Genomic DNA, 24308 nt, shown 5'->3' on the forward strand with positions numbered 1-24308 from the left:
TCAGGGTGAGGCAGTCTCGTGGTCAGAATAGCATGCAGGATCATTACCAGGTGAGCTTGGTTGACATGGCAGACAAGCCAGACGGGGAGTAGACAATAGGTGTTCACAGAGATCAAAACAAGGTTCAGGTTCACAAAGCTAGGAAATGACAAAGACGCTGGAAGGTGGTGGAATGCACGCAAACAATCTGGCAACTGGAGGGTGTGTGAGATGGAGACTAAATACTGATGCCGATTACTGATTATTGACAGGTGTGTGTAATGAGGACCGGTAGTGACAGGGAAAACAGCTGTGATCGGAGTGAAACAGGAAGTACTTCAAAATAAAACCAGAGACTAGAATCAAAACAAGACAGACAGGAAGTACTTCAAAATAAAAACCAGAACATGACCAGAAGACTACACCGAAACTGTGACATAATTAAAGATTTAAGTTGAAATTGCAACGGTAATATATTTTACATTGTTACAGGTACAATATGATAAAAAGCAGGGTGTTTTGCCATGTGTCAGATCCATAAAGCAGTTTGCCAAACCACTATCAAGTAAATTAATTAGTAACCCTAAAAACGATGACACTCTTTACACAATCGTGGTGAATTCTGTCCCTGACAAGTGACAACACAAAGACGGTGCAGTACACGACGAAGAGCACAAGCTTCGGCGATAGGAACCGATCCAGCGACATGAAGGAGCCCAGTGACAAGCTGTTCTGCTGCACGTGGCTGGGTAACAAGGTTCCGCTTACCTGCAGAGATGAGCTGTACCACCTCCTGAGGATGACATCTTGATATATGTGTTGAAATCTAGCCTCTTAATTGAGTACCAGCTACATTTTGCATAAATTGGTCGTCATGACAAAACTCTCAAATATCAGTATTTCTCGTATGTACAGGATGATAAAATACTGATTTAATGACTACTTTCAGCAGCGAATACCTATACAACATATTGTACATCATACTGTAGGTGGAATGGTGTGCTACAGCGACTGGGGCACTTTGTCTTTGCACAATGGTTTTAATGTTTAGGGCCAATTCTGGACTTCTGTGGACAATAATAAACCTCATCCCTCCTCCTTACATGGTTGGTGACTAGCTTTTGTCATATGAGCCCTCTGCCACAGCTAAATGCATCCTGCTACTACAGAAAACTCTTTGTATTGTATTGTGGTGTGTTTAAGGTTCTTCTCGCGTTACTTGAGTATTGAATTTGTGAATTGTAGTTTTGCTATGTTTTATCATAGACCATTCAGTATTTTTATTTGCTAGAATAAGTTGTTTCTATTGATTGATATGGTTGTTTTACTTAATTTCCAGACCTTGTCCTCAACAAAATACAGTGAAAGAATGCATATGAAAGCTCATATTGTCCTGTTTGGGAAAAATAATATTGTGTATAGTTCTGTGAATACACAATACATTATACTGAAAAAACAAACTAATACAGTTTTGTCGGTTGAACTCCTGCAATATACAGTAGTTGTTTACTCCAGGGTCTAAAAGAGTACATTCAAATACATTTTACACAGTTGGGTACATGAGACCCAAACATTCTTGCTTTCATGTCCCTGCACTTTGTTATGATTGCGGCCCGTTTTCTCGTCTTTCTCTCAGTCCGTGTTGTTTCAGCTGCTCCTGGCTTTGTTCCAAGGAAGCTGAGACAACGGCCAGATTTCCATCCTGTAGAGCAACAGAGTTAGTACATGGGAGAAAAGACGGATTGTCCAGCAGAAGGACCCGCTCTGGTCCCTCAGCCCGATGACATGGACGGGTCCGAGGACCAGCTCCTCCGCTGCAGGTGGATGTGCCACAAGGTTCCGCTGACCTACAGGCAGGAGCTGTACCACATCGTGAGGATGACGGGGCCGCTGGTGAGGACGGCGACGCTGAACTATTGACTGTCATCTTCCTTTGATACAGAAAAATGTGATATGTTTCAAACTGTTGTCGAAGGATTCATTCATGGTGTCTGTAACTGTTCCAGCTTCTCTCTCGAATCCTTAATTACCTGCTTCCCTTTGTGGTCACCATGTTCTGTGGGCGTTTGGGAAATGAAGTGATGGCTGGCTATGGATTAGCTTGTGCAGTAAGTGCTCGTGTCCTCCACACAGGCCCAAAGGATCCTATGGCCTTAACAACTCCCAGAGAAGACTCCTGATGAGTTGATCTTCTTTTTTGTTGGCGATATTTAGTGTAGTGACATATGTTGAACTGTTTACATCACATCAGAGCTTTCAAATGCACAGTGTGTGAGGCTCATTTACGTTTGGTGTCTATTTCAGACCATCAATGTGACCACAGCCGCCACAGGATACGGTCTGGGCTTAGCATGTGACACTTTGGTGTCTCAGGTTTGGAAAAGCGTTCAAATAGGAGAGAACACGATGAGTTTAAGGAAGCTGTCAGTGTTCCTCACTCACATCTTTGTGACACGCTTGCTGTGCAGACGTTCGGTGGTAAGAACCTGCTGCGGGTGGGGGTGATCCTGCAGCGAGGCGTCATCATCCTGCTGCTGTTCTGTCTGCCCTGCTGGGGCCTGCTCATGAACGCTCAGGCCATCCTGCTATGCGTGCGCCAGGATCCTGAGGTGGCTCGGTAATCAGCAATCCCACATCCACTTCATCATCATATTACTATCTGGCTCCTAATATTTCCCTTCAACACATAGATGTGAGAAAATGAACCTTTAGTCGCAAAAAAGTAATAGCAATTCTCACACTTATTCAAGAGCTCGTTGCAAGAAACAAGCTAAATGTTAGTGTATCATTAGATCATAATATGTCAATTAAAGTAGTTAAGGAAGAGTTAAACAATTGTTCTTTAAAATTATTCGTCCTATATAATAAACTTATATGAAATGTTGAATAGTGTTTATTGACAGGAATTAAAACAAGTTTCTTGATTTCAGAATAGCCCAGCTGTATATCACAGCCTTCCTCCCAGCAGTGCCAGTAAGTATTGACTTCTCAGTTTTGTTAGTATACATATATAAAATGTGTTCAGAGTAAGGTTTTATTGAAGTAAAGTTTCTGTTTTCCAGGCAATGTTTCTACATCATCTCCAGGTGTCCTACCTACAAAACCAGGTGCACTGCTCTCCTCCACCAAATTGTCGTTCACCAGATAAAGGTTGTATACAGTATGTGGCGTGAGCACATCTCTGTTTCTGCCTTCAGGACATCATACTGCCTCAGATGTACACTGCTGCCGTGGCAAACGTAGCCAACGTGGTGACCAACTACTTTCTTCTTCACTGGCTGAATCTGGGGGTCAGGTCTGTGTTTTATACAAGATCATGAATGAGTATGTAAACCATGATGAGCACAAGGATCTGCCCTTGTCTTCCAGTGGATCTGCAGCAGCCAATGCCTTGTCTCACGTTTACAACTGTACCTTTCTGTTTGCCTACATTTGGTGGAAGAAGCTCCACATAGCGACGTGGGGAGGTGAGGGCTGTCACACTCACAGATCTGACTGGCTACGTTTGTTTTATGCTGCATGCATAAGTCTCTTGCGCCCCCTGCAGGCTGGTCCCTAGAATCACTGCAGGAGTGGGGCTCCTATATGAAACTAGCCATTCCCAGCACATTAATGAAGTGCTTTGAATGGTGGGTTTATGAGCTTGGGGGATTTTTTGCAGGTAATAAATACAGGACATGATTGTTATTAAGTGTTTTTCATCCAGCTGAATAAAGACAGCTGATTGCATGTTTTCGTCAGGGATGCTCGGTGAAGATGAGCTGGCGGCTCAACATGCTGTGATAATGGTGGCCTTTCTAACCTACATGGTACTGTCTAAACCATTAAAAACATTACATCTGTTTTCCATGATATCTTTTTCTTACTCTTTCTGAAATGCAAACCCACAGTTCCCTCTTGGGGTTCAAGCTGCAACGTGTGCTCGTGTGGGCAACGCTCTGGGCGCAGGGGACAGTGACAGGGCGTTCCTCACCTGCAAGGTGTCCTTCGCACTCGCAGGTTTGTTGGAGGTGGATTGCAGCGCGTTGACTCACATCACCGCCTCTACTGCTTCTCCAGTGTCTGAAGTCACAGCTCCTCTTTTCCAGGTAGCTTTGCCGTTGTCGAAGGCCTTGTGCTCGGCTCTACCAGAACAGTCATTGGCTTCATCTTTACCCCTGATGAGTGAGTCTCTACAGTGTGACTGTAAAGAACAGCTGGGTTAAGTCGAATTTTAGAACTAAATCTGTTTATTCTGCAGGAAAATTGTAGGTCTGGTTTCCCACTTGATGAACGCCTACTGCTTCCTTCAGTTCTTCGATGGTCTTGTGGTGAGTTTTGCCATGAAACACTAAATGTATATGTCCAATGTATTTATGTTTAATTGTCCAAATATCGTGGACTGAGAGTCGTCCTTTGTCTGTTTCCACCCAAGTGTGTGTGCACAGGCATCTTCCTGGGCACTGGCAAACAGAAGATACCAGCTGTGGCTAATTTTGTTGGATACTACTGCATCGGCCTGTCACTGAGTGTCACTTTAATGTTTGTGGCAAAGCTGGGAGTTTTAGGTGTCCGCATGAATTCACATTTTACAGAAGAGTTCCGCTATGCACTTTTTAGAATTTGTTATTTTTCCCGCAGGTTTTTGGCTGGGTCTTCTCGTTTGCGTCATTTTACAATCCACCTTCTACATCACCATCATCTTCCAGCTGAACTGGGGAAGAATGACAGAAGAGGTATGGCATCCAAGAAGCTCTTAATGGCATGTAAAGGTAAAGAAAATCAGAAGGTGTGGTATTTATTGTTTGTCGGTTTATGGTTGAAGGCTGTTAAACGAGCTCGGACTAACACTCATGTGACATTAAGCACAGCTGATGTGTCAGACATGGAGGGAAGCAACTCCACCGGCCAGTCAGCAAATCAGGTGAGTGCACACCAGTCACCTTCTTCTTCTCTTTTGGGATGTTTCCATCAGGGGTCGCCGCAGCACATCATCTTCCATCTAACTCTATCCTGAGCATCTACTCTTCTGCTTCTAGTCACTGTCCCTCCTCTGCATACGTCTAAACCGTCTCAGTCTGGCCTCTCTGACTTTGTTGCTACCTGGCAACGTGAGCCGTCCCTCTGATGAGCTCGTTCCTGATTCTGTTCAACCTCGTCACTAAAGAGGACCTCAGCATCTTCATCTCTGCTGCCTCCATCTCTGCCTCTTGTCTCTTCCTCACTGCTACCGTCTCTAACCTATAGACAGGGCTGGTCTCACCACTGTCTTGTGCACCTTTCCTTTGAGTCTTGCTCGCCATCACATTGAATTATTAAACTCCTGCACCTTCTTCACCTCAGCCCCCGGTAACTTCACTGTTCTACTGTACCTCGCTCCCTTTTTATTGCTGTTATTGCTATTTTCTAAACCTTGGCCAGCCTCAGTTTAATTGTACTTGATTTACAATGTAGCACTACTCACTAGACACTGATTAGGATTGTGGCACTTTTTCTCAAGTCAGAGGACGGCTACATGTCTGTGAGCACACAAGACCGTAACGGGAACATGGAGACACAGGATGGAAACGCGCAGCCTAAAGATCGTGGACTCTCCACTGCTCAGCTGCTCCTCAGGCGAGGCCTCGCTGTGTTTGTAGCAGCTGCTCTGCTGGCTGTGGGAGCCAGTGTTCATTTCCTCGTGCCTCTACCAGAGCCTCATTATTCAGAGGCCAACGTCACTCTGAAGTGGATCAATGCTACCAACGCTACTGCTCATCACATCTTCTCCACCGCTCTGGCACCGAATGAAGAGTAACAATGACTCTGAGGTTCAACAACCGGAGTGTATTTTGTTTAATTGTCGCTGAAGCACCAAACTCCAGCAGATTCACTGAATCATTTTGTGTGTAAATAGTTTAAAAAGCAACATTGCGCGGTCACAGACTAGATCGCTGATCATTTAACGGTTGCCTTCACGAAACCCTTTCGTTTTCTGTGCTGTCTCTGGTCTCTGCTGATCTGCCCTTGTGCTTCAGTTCTGTCTCGCTTCCACATCCTGCGGTGCAAGAACGCGCATCGAGCAGAGAACACGTGGACGTACTCCATTCGATACAACATATTTTCTCACGTTAAGCCTTTGGCTCAAGTGAGCAGCAGGTTTATAATGATTCCCAGGGCCAGGATGAACAACATGAGAGCCAGAGCAAGGCCTCTACGCAGAACCAGAGTCCTGTGGGAGAGCTGCACTGCCTCGGTGGCCACCAGCTCCATGGTGTCTGACTGCGCCTGTGGGGAACCTGGTCAGACATACACACATGTCACATCTCTGTCTATTATACTGTACTTGTAAAATTAGTGAATTTTCTTTTTGTTTATCTTCATTTTCATATCATTAAATACTTGAAATGATAAATAAATGCTGTCTCTACTGATACTACTCGCTCTCTTACTTGTGTCTGCTGAGGTCTCACACACCCCCGCCCTGATTTGAGCCTACAAAAGAAGAAAAACACCACATATGAGCAGAAGGAGGCAGTCTTCCGCTGTTTAGAATGGAAGCTCTGTCTCCGAACACTAACCTCGACTGTAGCTCTGTTCCAGTTCATTCTCACCAGGTAGACCATCAGGAACGAGCACTGCAGAAACACGCACGTAAACAAGCCCGTCCACAGACCTGTAATAATAAAGTAATACACTGATGATGATAACAACAATACTGTTGCGGTAAGAGGTTGTTTCTAAAAAGAGACACACAGATTACAAGTCGAGCAACAGTGCTGCGTAAATCATCTGAAGCCTGAAAAACACCTCTGCAGTAAATCTCACCTATGATGCCCAGTTTGGCTGCAAACATCAGTGGGATTCCAATGGGAAACCCAACACCGTAATAACCCACGACGTTGCAAACAGCCCCGACTTTCTGTTTCCCTGCACCTCGTATGATGCCGCCCAGGGCAGCCTGCGCACACACAAGGTCAGAAAAACAAAGGTCATTTTTTTCCAAAATGCAATAAATGGTGAGATTTTGATGTAAATGAGGATGTGGACCCACTGATAGTGCATCTAGGAGGACAAACGGAGCATAGAAAGCGATAACCTCAGCAACTCGTTTCCTGATTTGTCTGTTGGCAATGAAGAGAAACTTAAGCGTACCATAATAAAGGAGAAAAATAATATACAAATGTCTGTAGTATATTTGGGCAGTGTTTCTGGCTCAGCTCTCAGTAATGATACACAGCTGGGTGCCAGCTGTCAGGAACATCTACCTCAGGTTAATATGTACAAGAACAAGAGGTTGAAGTTCACAGTTTTCTCTGAAGGCAACCATAAATGTTAATTCCTTCAGAGACCTGTTATCTGTTTAACAGTTACAGATCTACGGTTACCATAACGACAGATAAAGATGTACTTACTCATCATATGTGAAAATGTAGGAGATATGGTCCTTCAGGCTTCCAATGAGAACCGACAAACATATGGACACTAAGCCTGTCATAAAGAGTTGTATTACCAGGCTGAATTATATGAATGACATTTCAGTTGGACAATATGAAACAATTTACACACTACAAGACCGAAGGCGGCTGCTTATGCTTTTTATACAGGTATACAGAACTTAAACCCAGTCTTATCTATTAGTAGATATTTCAGACCGACAGAATGACAGACAGACAACTGGGAAAACAGAAAAAACACAACATACACGTAGAAAGACCAAAGTAACCGATACAGGTAAAGAAACAACAATGTCAGCATTTGAAACAAGGACAGCAGGTGGTGTCACACCGAAAATCACAGCGCCCCCCGAAGGCTGGAGGGCTGAACTGTCACAAAAATAAAACATGCCCAGATGTTGAAGAATACTTGGAGCTCACTGACCTGCACAGAACATGGTGAGTTTAGCAGACAGTTTGGCCTGCTCTGTGTTTCCAGCTCCCAAGGCGTTTCCAACCCTCACGTTGCCCGCTATGCCAAAGCCACAAGGGAACTGATAAAAGAAGCATGTGTCAGCACGCATAATGTATGCAAACTGTAAATTCATTTCATAAAATAATATCACAAGGGAAATCACCATGTATGCGATGCTTGACAGCTCGTAAACAATGGACTGGGCTCCGAGTTCCACTTCGCTTATTAGACCTGTCGACAACAAGCCAGCGGTTTCAGACCGACAGTTCACACAGATGATCCACAAGCACAACGTGAAGGCGCGACGTATCACCTGCTAGAAAACCTCCAATCTCATAGGTCCACCACTCGACACACATCATGACCATGCTGGGAATGGCCAGTCGGACAAAGGACCCCCAGTCCTTCAGGCAGTCTTTGGACCAGCCTGTAACACAACATTAACTCAGTCATCAACAACAAGAACATATTAAAAGCAAAAGATACGGTTTCCTGTTTGTCTTTGGTTATGCCTTCATTTAGTTTGAGCTGGAGTAGTTCTGTCTTCAAAAACTATTGAATTGTTTCCATTTTGTATTTGAAGCATTTCAGTAACATCATAAACGTGTAGTTCCTCTGTTTCTCCACTCTCTTTCGTCCTGGAGTGAGCTGATGTCTACATCAGCTATTCCATGTTTCTGTTTTGTTGATGAGCTACAATCTTGTTGCCCTGTTTTTGAGGCCAACCTGTTGTCTGCAACTTGTGGTGATTTTTTTTCATCTGACCGACTGTCGTGAGGACCTGCTGTAGATGATTACCAGCATCTGCTAAACTAAAGCTGACAGTGTCAAACATGGGATGATGAAACGATCTCCATGGAGACATGGAATGCCTCTGATTACTTAGAACCGTCTTGACCACATCACCTCATGCATCCCTACAGTAAACACTTCATTAACATTCTCATGCATTTACTGTAATCATCTGTGTGTCTTTGAAATGACATCCCTACAGGAAACTCACTATAAAAGACGTTGAGGGAAATAAACTGGGTCTCTGATTATACATAAGCTCATTATGTTTAGATGCAAATGTTGCACTTACCTCCCCAGGTGGCTTTGTGGAGACCTTTCCATACAATATAAGCATAAAGGGTCCCAGCCATAGTGAACTGGGAAACGGTGTTGGCAATAGCAGAACCGCTACAAAAAGCATTTTAAGGTACAATGTACTGTAATGTTTAGTTCTGGTTACGACAATGCAGTTCTGAGATACTTACGCCACTCCCATATTTAATACGTAGAGAACAATGTAGTTGATAAGAGCATTAAGAAGATTGACCACGATGCCTGTGATGACTTCTGGCCATATAATGCCCTAAAACAATGCAGAAATGTTTTTATATGAGACAGTGACACGATGAGAGGCCGGAGGTGAGACGAACACACCTCCAACGAAAGCCAGTTTGGAGCTCATCTGATCTTTGGTCTATTTTGTGTTAGTCACATCTATTTGTTTGTTTTCCATTTCTTTAAAACTTTGACCTGAACAGTGATCAGTCTTTAAAAGCCAAATAAATGGAACCCAATCAAACTAAAAGTGACAGTTGGGCCCTCCGGCCTTTGGAGGCCTTGTAGTGTTTGGTCATTGTCAAGACAAGTAATAGATAAACTCCACTCTGGACTCATTTCTCCACAGAACATATTGTATTTAACATGCCAACTGTGGTCAAAAAGGATGTTGAAGACATCATGTTCTGCCGTGAAAATCAATAATGTTCAGTTGCTTCCCTCTGACGTCATGGAACAACATGCGCTAAAGTTTTTCTTATAAGTCCTTAAATAATGTCTTACAGAGAACTGCACTGGGCTTTAACCGTTTCTTTCCTGATGGACATTAACATCTCTCTTTCTCTCTCTGTCTTTCTCTCTCTCTCTTGCTCTACAAACATGATGCTCTTGTACAAACCTGTGTTCAGATCAGACTTTGAACAGGCTCAAGTTGTCCTAATATATGCATTTTTCGTCTGATTCATTTAATTGGGTCCTATTTATTTGGGATTAGGACTTGTGTAAGTTCTAAAAACTCAAAATGTACGTACCTGATTTTGCAGATATTTTGTTTGTAGAGAATACATGAAAGTAGCCTGTAAAGAAAAAGCAAACAGCAGAAAACTCTGAACTTTATGTAGCTGTATTCTGACACAAAGGTCAGTTTCATATTTACTCAGGGTAAGGAGCAGGTGACTTTTAGCACAAGTTTAGCACAAAACCCGTTTTCACATTTCATCATGTGGGGATGTAGATTATCTGTTCACATGAGACGAGCAGTCTCTCCAAGCCCAGGGCATGGAAGGCTTAAACGTAGAGGTATACAATTCAGTCGTTGTTAACGACCCATACTCACGGGAAGCGCTGGCATAAAAATCTTCACATACGTCTGAGCCAGCCTACAGAGAATCATCCCGTCAGAATCATGACACAGTTCGAAGGCAGAGTGAGAGCGAGGGGCCGTTCACAGCAGCTCACCTGGCCACATCTGGCTCCTGCCTGACAGCCAGCAGAAGGGGCTCAGTGTTAATGAGGATGGCCCAGCAGGGGAAACAAGCCAGCAGCAAGATGAGGATGGCCCGCTGGAGGATCACCCCCACTTTCAGCAGGTTTCCGCTCCCGTAGGTCTGGAAGCAGAGAGCTCATCGTTCTATTGCCGTCTTCCCACAGTTCTTGAACCTCAGGTTAAACAACGCGCAGACGGGCCATGACTCACACCTGAGATATCAGAGTATCACACGCTGACGACAAACCAGAGCCGATGGATACGCCTGTAACATTAATAACCTGAGGACAGAACAGAAACTTTTTATTATTACCTTGTTATTCCACTGGTTTGACTTATATGTTTAGGAAATGGCTGTAATGTGCTTACAGCTATGGCTAAAGCCACTCCTGCCAGCTCTGTCCTCCCCAGATGACCACAGAAGATAGTACTAACAAAACTCACTGCAAAAACCATAATCTGGGCCACAACCTGAGGAGAAAGGGTTTCAAACAACGTGGTGGAAGCATTATGTATAAGGTGGATTTGATTGTGCTTTATTAGACTGCATATTGAAGCAGACTCACCACTGGTGCGGCCAGTTTAGACAACTCTTTGATTTCTGTCTTGAAGCCAACAGGAGTCCACATTCGGACGAGTCTGATTAAAAAGCATTCACCCCATGACGAAGCAGCTGATCCCCCCGTGCTGCTCTCCATGACCCAGGCGGAGCGGTGCGCGCGACAGCTGCTCGGGTCACCGGTCAGCGGTACAGTACCTGTCGGACCCCGGAACCTGACGTGGAGCAGAAGTTCTCAGTCGGCGTCCGAGATGATGAAAGAAGTGTCGCTCACTCGGTAACTCGGCGCGTCAGGGGCCGTGAACGGATTCCCGGTGTCCGCTGTCCAACGACGCAAGCGTGAGCGGTCGTTTGCACTTCCGTAGTCAAATCAGCTGTTACTATAGTATAGTTTGAGTGCGTTATTCACGCTGAAAAGGTTCCTTGAGACTCGCTGTAGCGGAACAATGAACCTGGTGTCAGCGCAACATCTGGACTGGGTCAGCTGATCAGGAAGCCCAGCTCACTTTTGGGGATGCTTCATTCAGCACAGGAGATTGGACAGAGGAGAATGAGGACCACGCGATTTCTCCTCGTGCTGCTGTCAGACTTTACAACCAGTGCTCCCACTAAACCTTTGATCCTTGACATTTTAGAGTTGATTTAGTTCTACAAATGACCCACAGTGCTTGTATGGTATGTGTATTGTATTGGTACCATTGATATTGATGTATAAAGTACATATTTTTCCTTACATAATTCCACACTTAAACTTCAGCGGCGGCTGATTTGACTGCAGAAATATACTGTCACTTGCAGATTCTGCTTATGTCCCATAACACTGTAACCGTAAACATCGCGTGAATCCCACATTTAAACTAGTGACGGCTGATTTGACTACGAAAATGCTCACTTGATAAATGTGAGGCCCAGCTGGAGTTAGGGGCTATCTCTAAATTACTGACTGCAATGGTACAAAACATTGACGTTTGAAAGTGCAGGGCTGTACGTTCACTGATATTAAGATTTTTTTAATTTAAAATATATATCATATACATTTCAAACTCATTTCAATTTTAAAAATGTCAGTCTGTATATACAATACAAAAGCTTTTTCTGGAAAGTAAGAAAATATGTTGGTTCCCTTGAAGGTTGGTGTCCAAAGGTCAGGTTTGATCAGATCAGATCACTACAAAGCAAATGTTTACTACAGCTCACAACTGTCTGACAAACACTTGGAAATGGGATTAACTTGGGTTCTGGATCATTTAATCACTATTTGTGAATGTGAGAGCTGAAACGTTTGACATTCCCTCCACTTTAGTAGTCCCTGGATATTTGTTTTAGAGAAAACATTTTAATGAACGGTGAGGTAATAAATATAGTTTATTAAAGATCACGAATAAATAGCAGTTAAAAAACTGTCCTCGTGACACAGTTTTGGTCCAGGCTGATCCTACTTCAGTGAACCTGTGCTGATAATCAGTGCGCAGTGACACTCATGTTTTCAAAGCGTTGTATGAGAGGTTCAGTACAAGCCTCCAATGCCCTGTGCAGCCGTCTACAGGCAGCAGGTGTCACTGCAACATATTTAAAACTTAAAAAACAAATTCCCCTGATTCTCTTCTGACTCCTGAAGCATGATGTCTTGGGTATGAATAGAATTGTATTTACGGTATTTTAGCCATGTATTACATAATACAAGATTCTAAGTCTACAAAATAAGACACTTGGAAGCACAAAAAGCAAAGTACAACTACTATATATATATACATGTATAAGTATATAATACTATAATATAATACAAATCAAATCCCACAGTTTAGAGCCAGCAGCTCCACAGATCCAGTACCAGCAGCAACAAGTCCCTAAGTTCAAACTCTTCCCTGATTTGTAACTGTTTAAAGAACTTTGTTACCATTTGTGATATTTTCAGTCATGTTATCTACATAGACACTCTCATTCTTTAACATGTCCACCCTCAGCAGCCCAAAGATGCCCATTTATCTTCAATTACAACACTGCGTTTGTAACTAGTGCTCTCAATCCTCTTTACCACAGCCAGAGGTGTTACAGCATCATTTGTAGTATCCTACCAGGGAAGTGTATGACCATTCAAATACACCTGAGATGTTGCTGGTGAAGGAAGGAAGTTTAACCAAAGCTTCATCAAAGCTTCTGTGTAATACTGCCTTGCTGACTTGGTTAAATATAGAAACAAACAATGCTGTGTTAACAACAAAAATAAATATTGCATCAAGAGCTGTAGAACATAAAATGTGACTTTGCTGGATGATAGCTATATTAACATAAAGACAAACCAGTATTCATTGTGCAACTTAAATTGCAAAAACGTGTGCAGAATAGAAGACACTGTGTTGTTCTATCAAAGACCCTGAAGCAAAATCACTCATCCTATTTTCTTGCATTAACTGTGTATTAAATTTGTATTTGAATGAAGGTTGTACCAATAGATGGAGCCATTTCTGAATTAACTAATGCTGCTGTCGATGTCCAACGCCACATCAGCCCTCATGATTTTTGAATATAATAAAAAAAATATTACAATCAAAAAATGGGCTTGTATTAAGATACAGATACATTTACTTACGATAGTTTAGTTTAGTTTTCCTTAAATCTAGTTCTGTTTAAAGGTACGTAATCACAGTTTTTTTCTTTTTATATGACCAAACACTTGTAATCATCAGTTACAGTAAATTACAGATATCAGGGATGTTGAGATCAATTGTTTCCCCCTATTAAATACTCCTGTATTAATGTTGCATGTTTGAATCTCACCACTGTTGTATTTGCCACACATTTGTCCTAACTCTGCAAATTGCCGTGTTCTCCTTAATGGTATTTTTCTGCCTCTGCCTCGCGGTCCGTGCCACCAAGAAGCTCAAAGAGTCAAACTGCTCCCGGTGTTTGTTTGAAGAACCTCAGCTGGCTGTGATGTGAAGCTAGGACATCATCACATCTGGCCTCCTTAGGGCAGAGGTTCATGCTCTCTGGTGGCTCTGCTTCGACATGCGAGCTTAAAGCACGCAGGCCACTTTGCATCAGCTGGCCATAAATGTCAATCTCGCCCCGACCCGGCAATTTTGCCAAGACTGTCTATTGAAAACCCCGGAGAGAGGAACACAATAGTAGGGTTGCCTTGCCTCAACCTCTTATTAGACCTAAAAATGCCCTTTTTGCGAGTGAAGCGGCGCAAAAAATACATGAGCTGCGGTCGTGCAGTCAGATGAGTCACCGCTCACCCTGTTTTTCAGCACGTGTGGTTCACGCAACAGAAATTGCTAAAAAGAGAAATGTTTCACAAGGTGAGGACTGCTGGGAGAAAATACCACTGGAAATATGTAAACACAAGAAGCGTCTTTCTGTCTGGCTGAGGCCATGGATCCAACCTTGTACATTGAATTGAACCACGCTGATTCAAAGAATCTCTTTTCAGTTTTAAAAAGCCCAGGAGCATTTTTTGTTTGTTTATTTGTTTTAGATCTTTGATTTTCACACATTGTTGTTTCTGGAAAGCAGGATTCGGACACTCTATGAAACCAACCATCATGTAATTCTAATTTATTCATGAACAAGCAGGAACTGTTTGGTAGCACTGACATATTTGCTTGACTAATCGTTAGCATGAATAATTTTTACCTCCTCCCAAGAATCACAGTGCTTATACTTAATTTCTTGGGTGTGTTGGTCTCTCTGACAACCAGGTCAAGCAACGATCAACACTTGCCTTGTGACTCTGTGAATCATGGACAAATATGAGATTATTGCATAAATAAGTCTTACTAGCAATGGGAGTTTTCTTTTTACATATGAATCACAGATAACCACTTGATTTTAAAGAAAGAAAGAGAGGTTTACATTGAATTTATCTGAACTTACATTCAGTTAATACACTGTTTATGGCTCAATAATGTGGTTATGCTAGAAAATACAATACAACACTCATAGAGAGAACAGTGTCATCAGTCTGTACTGATTACTTACAGTAAAGCAGGACAGTGGCAGCAGCAGTGAAAGCCTGGTTTTCGTCACCAAAAGAAAACCAACCTTTCAGTCATGTTGGTGAGTTACAGACTATATGCAGGTATTTTAAAATTATCAGTTTTCTTGACCTTTAACTTACCTAAAATTCACCAGCTAATATGGCACGAATTAAGATGTGGAACAAATGTAAAAACTCAAATTTGTTCTATTTTCCTTTTATGTTAAACCCACATGTGTACAACAAAAAATTGGCCTCACTGTTCCGAAGGGAATTGTATTTTGTTGCTTCCAGGTAAAAGAAGTTCATTGAATTATATCTAATCCCAGCAGGAAGATGACTTCTGAGATAACTATTAACTCGGCCTGGTCGCTGTAGACGCTCTTTGGCCTCCAGACAGCAAAGAAAGGCCCTCTGTCCTCCGGTGGATCTTTTAAGTCTTGGCCTAACTCATGTCCGCATCCTAATTGGATTCTCAGATTGCTGACTGAAACCATCCCCACACACAAGTCTTTATGCGTGAGGGAAGATCGATTGTATCAGACAAGCATCATATTGTCCTCAGGTGTAATCGATACGTAAAAGGTGGAGGGACAATGTGGCTTTGAAAACTTCTTCCCATCCACAGAAGCGGACAGATAAAAACACAGAATGTGCTTTTTGACCTGTCGTGCATGCGTAACGGGTTTATGCTTGTCTAGAAGTCACTCATTAAGCTCGCCAATTGCTTACTCTGCAACCAGATTCATTGTTTGGAATGAGAAGCGTTTTGGGTCGTGCGTGTGCAGTCGGCGAAAGGAAAGCACCAGCGCAAAGCACAAGCTGCAAGTTCAATTTCCTGCTGAAGCCTGGCGTGTGTACATATATATAGTCAATAATGGTGGTTAGAATACATGAGGATCTTTTACAATTGGATAATGAGTGGGTGGCTGGAAGGCAGCAGCGGGAGCAAAAAGGCACTATAATTACGTAAGCATTTTCCCCAGTGGGACCCGCGATCACAGCGACGCAAAGTGGCCCCGTGCACCCGACCGCTGGCTAACCACACATGAGCTAACCTTTTAATTGTCCAACAGAGCTGAGGTCAGCGCTTTGATGTCTTTCACGCCGCTACCCTCGCTGCCATGTGACCTGGCTAGTGCCGTCACGGCGCAGCTCCAACATGGCTTTGGCTTTTCAGCCGTGAACCGGTAACCTGCTTGAGACGCGCGTAAAGAAGGTCACGATGACTGCGACTGGCGCAATAGAACTGTCCCGGCCTTTCGCTTGTGCAACGTGTCGGCAAAATGACAATGACACAGAATGTTGCCTAAATGCGCGAGGTGTGTCCTTTCAGGGCCGGATTACCGCGGCCTTCTGCGCTGTGTTTACAGGATTAGATCAGATTTACGCGTAAGACAAGGGGTCATTAAGAAAGACGTGTGCGCTCTAAAACGCAGGTCACACAAGAACTGAGAAAGCACCGACTGCTGATGGAAGCAGGATCGCGTTTGTTTTGGATGACGGTGACAGACGACAGCACCTCCTTAAATCCCTGCCATTGTTTAGAATCAATAACGAGCGACTGGTGGGATCTTTTGAGCTCTTGATGCCGTGAGTAATTGTTTTGTTTTTGTGGAAACCGAGGAACAATTAAAACATTTTTTTTTCTGCATTCTGAATGAAGGATTAGTCAGCATGTGCTACTGTGTGTGAGCTGCTTTTATGCATGTGAGTAGAAGAAACTGAGAATTCATTATAATCAGGAGAAACAAAACTTTATTTTTCAGCTCACAATAATAAAAAATTTAACAAAATATTGAAGAATAAAAATACAGTATATAGTGATTATCAAGTACCACTTTGTTTTAGGTCGGTTGTTTACAGTGAGACATTGCACAATGTCGGCATATCGGCTGAAATACTGAGAATGTACTTACAGTACAATAAATCAATATGTTTGTACAAGGCACAGGAAGGTGTCTTGGTTTTCAAGCGAGGACACATCTCAAAGGTCGGCTAACGCTGGAATAATAATTCCTCCTCACAACCGTGAGTCCACAAAGTGAAAGATTTGAATGCAAGGGGCCACAAGTTGATTTCTGCTTGTACTCAAGTCTCTGCTACAATTCACACACTTTTATTAAGAACAAAAAGCTGCTAATCTAACCAGACGTTAGATGGAGTAGTATATAAAGGAATAATTATGTAAACAAGCTCAAAAGCAGTAGTGTAAGACTGAAGGCACAATATAAAGAACTCATCACACTTCAACATTGTGCCTCGGTGAAACACATCAGCAGTATTAAAGTAGGCAACAGGGCTCCATTTGTCAGTGTTACAGCAATACGTGCATCTTATTAGCACTATATGCTACAGTACAGTTACTAGATTTCTAATGCATGATGTCTTTCATTTAACAGTGACTGTCCAGTTACTTTCAGATAAATATGAACAGAACTAAAATGTAGTGGAATAAAAGCAAAACTGACACAAAATGGAAAGTCCCTCAAAACGGTATTTAAGTGCTGCACTTTAGGATCCATGTTGAGGTACATTCCCAAGATTAACAATGTAATTGACCCCAAGCTTTCACTTTAAGAGCCTGGACCTGAGTCGCGTCTTACTTTGACAATATAAAAGCTAACATTTTATAATTTACAGGGACTTTTACAATGATACAATATAAATTAATCTGCCTTTTACATCCCACCGCCTTCTTTTACAAGCACACGAGGTGTCAGAGAAAAGGATCCTTGTGGCGCACGCCTCCCAACAGCTGTGGGACTCGTGCGAGCCGTCGCGGGGTCTCGCGTCGTCGCCCCCGACTAAAGGTCCGTCGTCCGGCAGCGGCGCTGGTGGGCGTGGATCATTTCCTACGGCGGAGCCACGTTCACACGCCCGTCACGTTGGCCCACGTCGGGACCGTGTCCAGGTGAAACATGGCCCTGCCCCAGCTGTTGATGGCCAGCGTGATGCAGAGAATGCCAATGATGTTCATGACTATTCCTGTTCGAGCCTAGCAGAAAAAAAGGGGCAATAATTCAGCATCTTAGTATCTACAGTTTCCTGTCGTACAGCAGCACCAGGACTCTGGGACCCTCAGCTCAAAGGCAGATTATTGTTTACTGTGGACATCACCAAGACTGGATGGAACTGCACAAAATCATCACTTTGCCGATGTTACAGTAATTGTTTACCATGAAGGTGTGTCCAGGCAAGCGGCCAAATGAATCTTGAAAAACCAGAGTTAGACAGAGATCATCATGAATGGACTTGAGGCGTATCAACAATAGATTTGGAATCGTTTCACACTTCAAAATTGACTTGTCTTGATCCTGACAAATTAGACAGAAATGATGAATGAACGAGTTTCTGATTCGGGGGTCATTCAAAACTAACTCTTCAGTAGCGTATAAGATTATTAAATGAGTCATTTCCAAAGTCTCTCTAGTGTGAAAATTAGAATTGAGGTTTCCATCATCACAGATACAGCAACCTTTGAAAATGTGCACTTACATTGTCCTCAGATAAACCCTTCAGTGAATGACTGTAGACTTTTACCCTCATTACTTACAAAGTAGGCATCTTTGTTTGAAGGAATGAATAATAATAACAGGTAGAACCTGTTCTAGCAGTCATGAATATTCCATGGAAATGTTCTAATATGTAGAAGTAGTCGTCAAACAACTCCAGCTCTCAAGTCAAATGAATATGTCACTTCAGTAACGCCAACGGTGTAACAGCAGCCTTGGAGATGCGGCATCACACGCTCAACGTGTCATTTACTGTGGCAACACAGCAAACCACAGCTACACTCACCATGTCAGCAACCTTGAGGTAGCCGTAAGAGAAGACGATGGCGTTGGGCGGCGTCGCGACAGGCAGCATGAAGGCGAACGAGGCGCTCAGGGTACAAGGCACCATGACGTAGAGCGGGTTGATGCCAATGGACTGGGACTGCAGCGATCACACAGAGAGAGAGTCCGGGATGAACACCAAATCACATGTTCCACAATCTGGCTGTTTTCCTGCCACTGTATAATCACCGACTCGTAACTCAGGGTGAAAACTCAGCGGGAAACTCTCATTAGACGGGTGTAATTAAGATGTAGTTCCTGCTGAGTCATGGCATTTAAAATAGAAAAGCTCTACATGTGTAGTGATAATGGCAGACTGCAAAGAGGCAGAAAACATCACTCTGTGGAATTCGCTCTGGAATTACATATCCTGCATCACTGGAGCTTACAAGTGCATAGTAATTTCTAGTTCTCAGAATAAACAAAAGGGTGAACGACTTAAACTTTATACTTAGTCTTCTTTAAACTGTGGCGCCGTGAATCAGGCCGCCACAATGACAGTGTTTGATCAGTTTAGATGTTCTTTGTTTAAATCACCCTCTGAAGACTGACTTCACAGGATGACACATAATGTGACATTATGCTGCAACTGTTCCTGCCACAAAATGTCATCTTTCCACTTTCCAGCTGAATGTAAGTGACCCCTTTTTTTTCGTTCCCATCTCTGCACCGTCGCTGCTCAGTCGACGTCTATGCGAACGCTGCTGCTGGTTCTGGTCCTCGGTGCTCAGCCGGCAGGCACAGTGGCGCTATTCTTCAGCAGCAGCGGGGAGGGCAGCATTACGAGGCGCTGAATGGGTGTGTTTGGCAGGTTATTAATGGAAGGAGGGGCCCCCGGGAAGGGGACCAAACATATTCAGCCTGAATGGCCCAACGACTTGGCCGACCAAACGGGGAGAAATAGGCCAGTTCCTACTGGGAGTCGCTTCAAAGCCAGACTCCGATTGGGGCAATCGCTTCCAAAGGCAGTGACGCTAGGAGGCACTTCAACACTGTCTGTCTCACGCGGCCGGGATCCCTGCCTGTGCTGCGGCTTGGTTCACCGCGCACGTTTCTCTCGGGGCCTGGGAACTCACCATGGAGGCCAGGATAGGTAGGAAGAGCGTCGCTGTGGCCACATTACTGGTGCACTCAGTGAAGGTAGCAATCAGCAGGCATAAAATGATAGCAATTGCCCAGGGGGGGATGGTTTGCAGGGGCGTCATCTGATTCCCCAGCCACTTCGAGAGTCCCGATTCCTAAAGCAATGAAAAATGAAAAAAATGTCAAATGAATCTCTCACTCTGTCGTGAGTGTGTGTGTGTGTGTGTGTGTGTGTGTGTGTGTGTGTGTGTGTGTGTGTGTGTGTGTGTGTGTGTGTGTGAGTCTCTCTCTCTCTCTTTTCAAACCTTTTTAAACACAGCTGACCCACACCTTTATAAATGTTAATATTCTCACCACGATGAATGTGGGCTCATGACTCATTTCCCTGCAGTATTTACATTAGCACTGTCTCTGCTACTCACATCACTGCCCTTGGCCAGAGCAAAACCTCCCCCCAGAAGAAGCACGATCCCCCACGGTAACTTCTTTTGGGCCACTTTCCAGGTCAGCAGAGGTGGAGTGGGGCCTGCGTTCTGATGGGGTGCTAGAGATGAAAACAGTTCCATGTCACATTGTACAGTCTCTCCCACATTGTAAGCTAGTTTTTTTTTTTTGATTGATGTCGCACCTATGCTAAAACTTTGCCTTCTCCTTGAATAAAAGCGCGGGGGTTTAGACGGTAGAACAAAGAGAAGGACCGCTATGAAAATGGCAACGGTGGCATCCGTCACATACCTGGGACACAGACAGAGAACAGCGTTAAGGTTTTATCAAGAGGTTCGAAAATATGGGTGCTTACATTTAGAATTCCGTCTGTATACGAACTCTGAGTTGGAATTGAAGACATGTGTCGCCCAGCCCTCAACAAAGCCCGGATCCCTAGTGAACCACAACACCACCAGCAGAGTGAAGAGCCCCAGGACACTGATCTCTCCAAAGGACATGGGCCCCAGCAGACGGTGCTGCTCACGGATCACGTTATAGGCTGCGATCTCCTTCTCTGTCTTCACTGACCCACAGCCCCAGGTCTTCCGAAAGCTGCAGGGAGCACACGGAGGGGAAAAGCCGCGTCACTTCTACCCTCGATTACGTCTCCGACGCGGTGGAAGTTTCCTAATGCTGAGTCAAGCCGCTGTCACTACAATCAGGCTTTAACCATCATCGAACTGACTTGAATCCCATGAAGACAAACTGCAGCCAGAGCCAGGCCAGCGTGAGCATGAGGATCATGTTGGGGAAGGCGAAGCCGAACCAGGAGGCGAAGTTGATCACGTCTCCATTTTCAGGAAACAGTCTGTGGAGAAGGATTAAACGGATGAACTTTAGCTTCCAAACTGTTAATCAATAAAAACGAAGCTGTTGACGTGACTGCGAGTTGGACTACATGAAGCAACCGCCTGCCGGTGCCAGCCTCATATTTACCGTAATGACACGAAGGTGTGCCCGGGCTGGCAGCCAGATGAAAATCAAAAAACAAAATCAGACAGAGAAGACTGGATTTGCAGACGCGTCAACACTCACTCACATGTCAACGGGGGAGTTTCACTCTGGAGAAGTTCTAAAGGGACTTATCTCGATCCTTGGGGATTTGGCTTATAAAGACAAAGACCAGGCTGAAATCACAGCAAGAACTGGATTTTCTGGTGAGACCACACAAAAGTTCACAGTTCACTCCCCTTGGTCTGTTTTAGCTGTCACGCACTCACAGAAATTGACATTGCATCCTTCAAATGAGACTGAAATAGTTCTTTTTCTGGGCCAAACCCTATTAGAATATGTATGTTATGCTAATGGAGGTCTTCAGCAATGTATGAGATTATTAGTGGGACGTCTCCCACAGTTAAAGTCCCTTTAGAGTCAAGCTCTCTGGGTTTCTATGACCAGGGATTCCTGTTAAGCCGCAGTGAAAGGAAAGCGGCCTTTGAGAAGCCAGTGCACTTCCTGTAACGTGACTAATCGCTCACACACAGGGTTCAGCAGAGACACACTCACTGGCTCATCTGGCCGCTCAGCACCAGATTGGGCCCGGTTCCCGTCAGCGTGGCGGTGCCTCCGATGCTGGCGGCGTAGCACACGCACAGGGTCATCCCTTTACACATCCTCCGCCTCTCTGCCGCCTCCTTCAGCCGGGCAGCCTCCACCGCAGCGTCCAGGAAGGTCACCACCACGGGCCCTGGGGGAACGATGGGCGAAACGTCACTCGCGCTGCAGCGATGCTTTCAGGACCAACGACGACTGTGACTCACCTTGTCTCTCGCCGGGCTTCTCTGACTGCAGCGGCTGCTTGTTGTCGCCCTCGGCCGTCTGCAGCGGCTCGTCCGAGCTGAGGATCTGAGGCATCTCGGCTTCGCTGGTGCTGAGCTGTTCCAGCACGGCCTGGACGATGGGCACCATCATGGCTGTGGTGGCTGTGTTGCTGATCCACATGGACAAGAAGGCCGTCACGCCCATGAAGCCCAGCATCAGACTGTCGGCAGGGGCCAGAAAAAGAGGCCGTTGGGCGCTTTGCAGTGCAGAAATCCCCTGTGTCTTCTGCTTCTATGTCTACTCTTTATTTAATAACCAAAGGTGAGTGTTCCTGAGGTTACGCATTACACACTGAACAAACAATGTTCTGTAACGTGAGCAACTCACAGAGCGGGTCGCACGCCGACTACGAGCAGCACCCTCAAGGCGATGCGCTTGTGCAGGTTCCAGTGCTCCACGGCGACCGCAACCATCAGTCCCCCCACAAACAACATGTTTGTGTCCTTCAGGTACTGCACGCACACCTGAGGGGGCAGAGCTCACTCACTCAGAGTCAAACGTGTGTGTGTGGGGGGGCTCGGTTCCGTTACTTACGTCTTTGGACTGCATGACTCCGAACAAAGGGAAAAGCAGCGCAGGCAGCAGAGCAGTGACGGCCAGTGGTAGGACCTCTGTGCACCAGTACACGGCCATCAGGGCGATCACGTAGGCACATTTAGCCTCCTGGAGGAGAGATGGAGACGTGGCCATGGGCTTTAACGCGATGGCACAAACACCTTATATCACCGGTGTGGATGCAAAGGGTTTTATGGGATGTTGAGGGATCAAAGGTAACTAACTAACTGTGTGTCTTGTTTGAGCCATAACATTTCTAGACATGTTTTTTTGCAAGATTGCAAAAAGTTTCTCCAGTGATGGCCTCTGTTCGTGTTTTGACCGGTCGCTCCACATCCTGTGCTTATCATAACACGCTTGCACGGACGCATAATGTCTCCAATGTCACATGTTGCGGCGGCAACGTGTCCACAGCCCTTTGACTCCGCGTTCCCACGCCGGACGTGACCCCTCGTGTTAGCACAAAGAGTTAAAACAACAGGACCCCAGAGTTCAGAGCACCGGGCGAGAACTACTGCGGTCCGCAGTACGTGCGCTGCGCCGCGTTGCGCCGCGTTGCGCTGCGCGGAGCTGTGCACTTGTGGGGCGCATCGACAGGTGCAAACGAGAACCCGCGCGCGCTGGTTCGCGTAAAAGTCACAAAAAGCTGTCCGTGATGCGCAGAATCTGTAGGTGAATTTCATGAAATGTTTTTCTTGATAATAAACCTGTAATCTACGAAGCCAGCGTTTAACAGGCTGAGCTGGTTTTTAATTAAAACACCACGAGGCAACATGCATTTTGCCAAGTCCAATGTGGCAAAGTTTACATTCTTAATGACACAATGTTACGTACCGATGTCCCGACCAATAAAGGCAGTGGAAGAAGAAGGCACGGCGCTGCGAAGAGGATAAGTTCATTCTTAAGAGAGCGGAGATATTTGAAGAATGCCATCCTAAAACAAAACAGAGGATAGAGAATAGGAGGCTTTCGCACCATGGATCGCGCTTTTGAGGCGCGGAGGACAAGGAGGGGGGGAGGCCCACGGCAAATAAAAGCGAATCACAATGAAGAGAGCGAGCGAGAGAAAGAGTTAGAGAGAGAGAGAGAGAAAGAGAGAGAGACGGAGCGAGAGAGAAATATAGTTACAGAGAGGAGTTGAGAGAGATGGGTGCAATGACTCTCAAGGACTGAGTAACTTAAAATAGGAATTAGGTCAAATTTACATTTCACTGTGTATCATGAGTGAGAGGTTCAGTCATGTTTTTATTCTAATCCGAATGATGATTGAATGTTCTCTTATAAAAGTGTTTCCTGTAATATGTCAAAGTGCAAAGTGATAATAAATCCACAACTTTCAAAGTCAGGATTAGTTGTGTTACAGTCAGTGAAGAATGTGTTGTTATAGACACACTCCTGTGAAATCCTGTCCTGATGTGCTGACATATGATTCATTAAGGAGCAGTAAAAAGGTTGTAAACTAACAGCTTTCCAGAAAGAAATACAAGCAAGCTGCAGTGACGACGTTTGTGCATCCACTATTGTACAATTACTTGCACTAATTAAATGAATTGTGCATCTTAATTATTTCAGTGAATGGTTTTCCTAGCCTTTTTTTCT

General features: G+C 44.6%; 3 protein-coding genes across 5 annotated transcripts; 1 reads left to right on the forward strand and 2 right to left on the reverse strand.

Moving 5' to 3' along the window:
• The first annotated feature begins 628 nt into the window (after positions 1–628).
• On the forward strand, positions 629–6373 carry LOC114868366 (multidrug and toxin extrusion protein 1-like). 2 transcript variants are annotated; one of them, XM_029171858.3, is made up of 17 exons: positions 629–1872; positions 1986–2087; positions 2284–2352; positions 2448–2596; positions 2910–2952; positions 3042–3086; positions 3177–3274; positions 3349–3446; positions 3527–3640; positions 3721–3788; positions 3870–3978; positions 4068–4143; positions 4220–4289; positions 4394–4526; positions 4600–4694; positions 4784–4882; positions 5459–6373. In XM_029171858.3, the coding sequence occupies exons 1-17, from the start codon at positions 1705–1707 to the stop codon at positions 5753–5755; spliced, it is 1833 nt and encodes a 610-aa protein (XP_029027691.1). In that variant the 5' UTR covers positions 629–1704; the 3' UTR covers positions 5756–6373. The 2 variants fall into 2 exon arrangements, with proteins under 2 accessions (XP_029027691.1, XP_055370057.1); XM_055514082.1 differs by lacking the exon at positions 3527–3640.
• slc47a3 (solute carrier family 47 member 3) lies at positions 6082–11770 on the reverse strand. The gene is made up of 17 exons (XM_029171868.3): positions 10951–11770; positions 10754–10855; positions 10597–10665; positions 10357–10505; positions 10235–10277; positions 9930–9974; positions 9108–9205; positions 8933–9030; positions 8162–8275; positions 8012–8079; positions 7819–7927; positions 7353–7428; positions 6992–7061; positions 6766–6898; positions 6519–6613; positions 6390–6432; positions 6082–6236 (listed from the first exon to the last, which is right to left on the reverse strand). Exons 1-17 carry the CDS (start codon positions 11080–11082, stop codon positions 6082–6084), a joined length of 1599 nt encoding a protein of 532 aa, XP_029027701.1. The 5' UTR covers positions 11083–11770.
• Positions 11771–16660: 4890 nt separating this feature from the next.
• Positions 16661–23706, reverse strand: slc13a5b (solute carrier family 13 member 5b). Of its 2 annotated transcripts, XM_029172098.3 has the most exons (12): positions 23544–23703; positions 22689–22817; positions 22482–22618; positions 22094–22314; positions 21840–22020; positions 21019–21141; positions 20673–20885; positions 20476–20582; positions 20270–20391; positions 19841–20002; positions 18727–18864; positions 16661–17923 (listed from the first exon to the last, which is right to left on the reverse strand). In XM_029172098.3, exons 1-12 carry the CDS (start codon positions 23685–23687, stop codon positions 17798–17800), a joined length of 1803 nt encoding a protein of 600 aa, XP_029027931.1. In that variant the 5' UTR covers positions 23688–23703; the 3' UTR covers positions 16661–17797. The 2 variants fall into 2 exon arrangements, with proteins under 2 accessions (XP_029027931.1, XP_029027930.1); XM_029172097.3 differs by having other exon boundaries at positions 20270–20582; positions 23544–23706.
• Between the last annotated feature and the right edge of the window lie 602 nt (positions 23707–24308).

Source organism: Betta splendens, chromosome 13 (assembly GCF_900634795.4).
Source record: "Betta splendens chromosome 13, fBetSpl5.4, whole genome shotgun sequence".
In the NCBI taxonomy this organism is placed as follows: domain Eukaryota; kingdom Metazoa; phylum Chordata; class Actinopteri; order Anabantiformes; family Osphronemidae; genus Betta; species Betta splendens.

What these genes read in the sequence shown, in the direction of transcription:
- LOC114868366 (XM_029171858.3), top strand. Translation starts at nt 1,705, where the DNA reads ATGGGAGAAAAGACGGATTGTCCAGCAGAAGGACCCGCTCTGGTCCCT. An exon ending in TGGCTGAATCTGGGGGTCAG is followed by an intron (nt 3,275 to 3,348) that starts GTCTGTGTTTTA and finishes CTTGTCTTCCAG; the next exon opens with TGGATCTGCAGCAGCCAATG. An exon ending in CCGGCCAGTCAGCAAATCAG is followed by an intron (nt 4,883 to 5,458) that starts GTGAGTGCACAC and finishes CTTTTTCTCAAG; the next exon opens with TCAGAGGACGGCTACATGTC.
- slc47a3 (XM_029171868.3), bottom strand. Translation starts at nt 11,082, where the DNA reads ATGGAGAGCAGCACGGGGGGATCAGCTGCTTCGTCATGGGGTGAATGC. An exon ending in CAGGAGCCAGATGTGGCCAG is followed by an intron (nt 10,278 to 10,356) that starts GTGAGCTGCTGT and finishes GATTCTCTGTAG; the next exon opens with GCTGGCTCAGACGTATGTGA. An exon ending in AGCCAAACTGGGCATCATAG is followed by an intron (nt 6,614 to 6,765) that starts GTGAGATTTACT and finishes TTATTATTACAG; the next exon opens with GTCTGTGGACGGGCTTGTTT.
- slc13a5b (XM_029172097.3), bottom strand. Translation starts at nt 23,687, where the DNA reads ATGGTGCGAAAGCCTCCTATTCTCTATCCTCTGTTTTGTTTTAGGATG. An exon ending in GAAGCCCGGCGAGAGACAAG is followed by an intron (nt 22,021 to 22,093) that starts GTGAGTCACAGT and finishes TCGTTCCCCCAG; the next exon opens with GGCCCGTGGTGGTGACCTTC. An exon ending in CTGAGCGGCCAGATGAGCCA is followed by an intron (nt 21,142 to 21,839) that starts GTGAGTGTGTCT and finishes CCTTCTCCACAG; the next exon opens with ACTGTTTCCTGAAAATGGAG.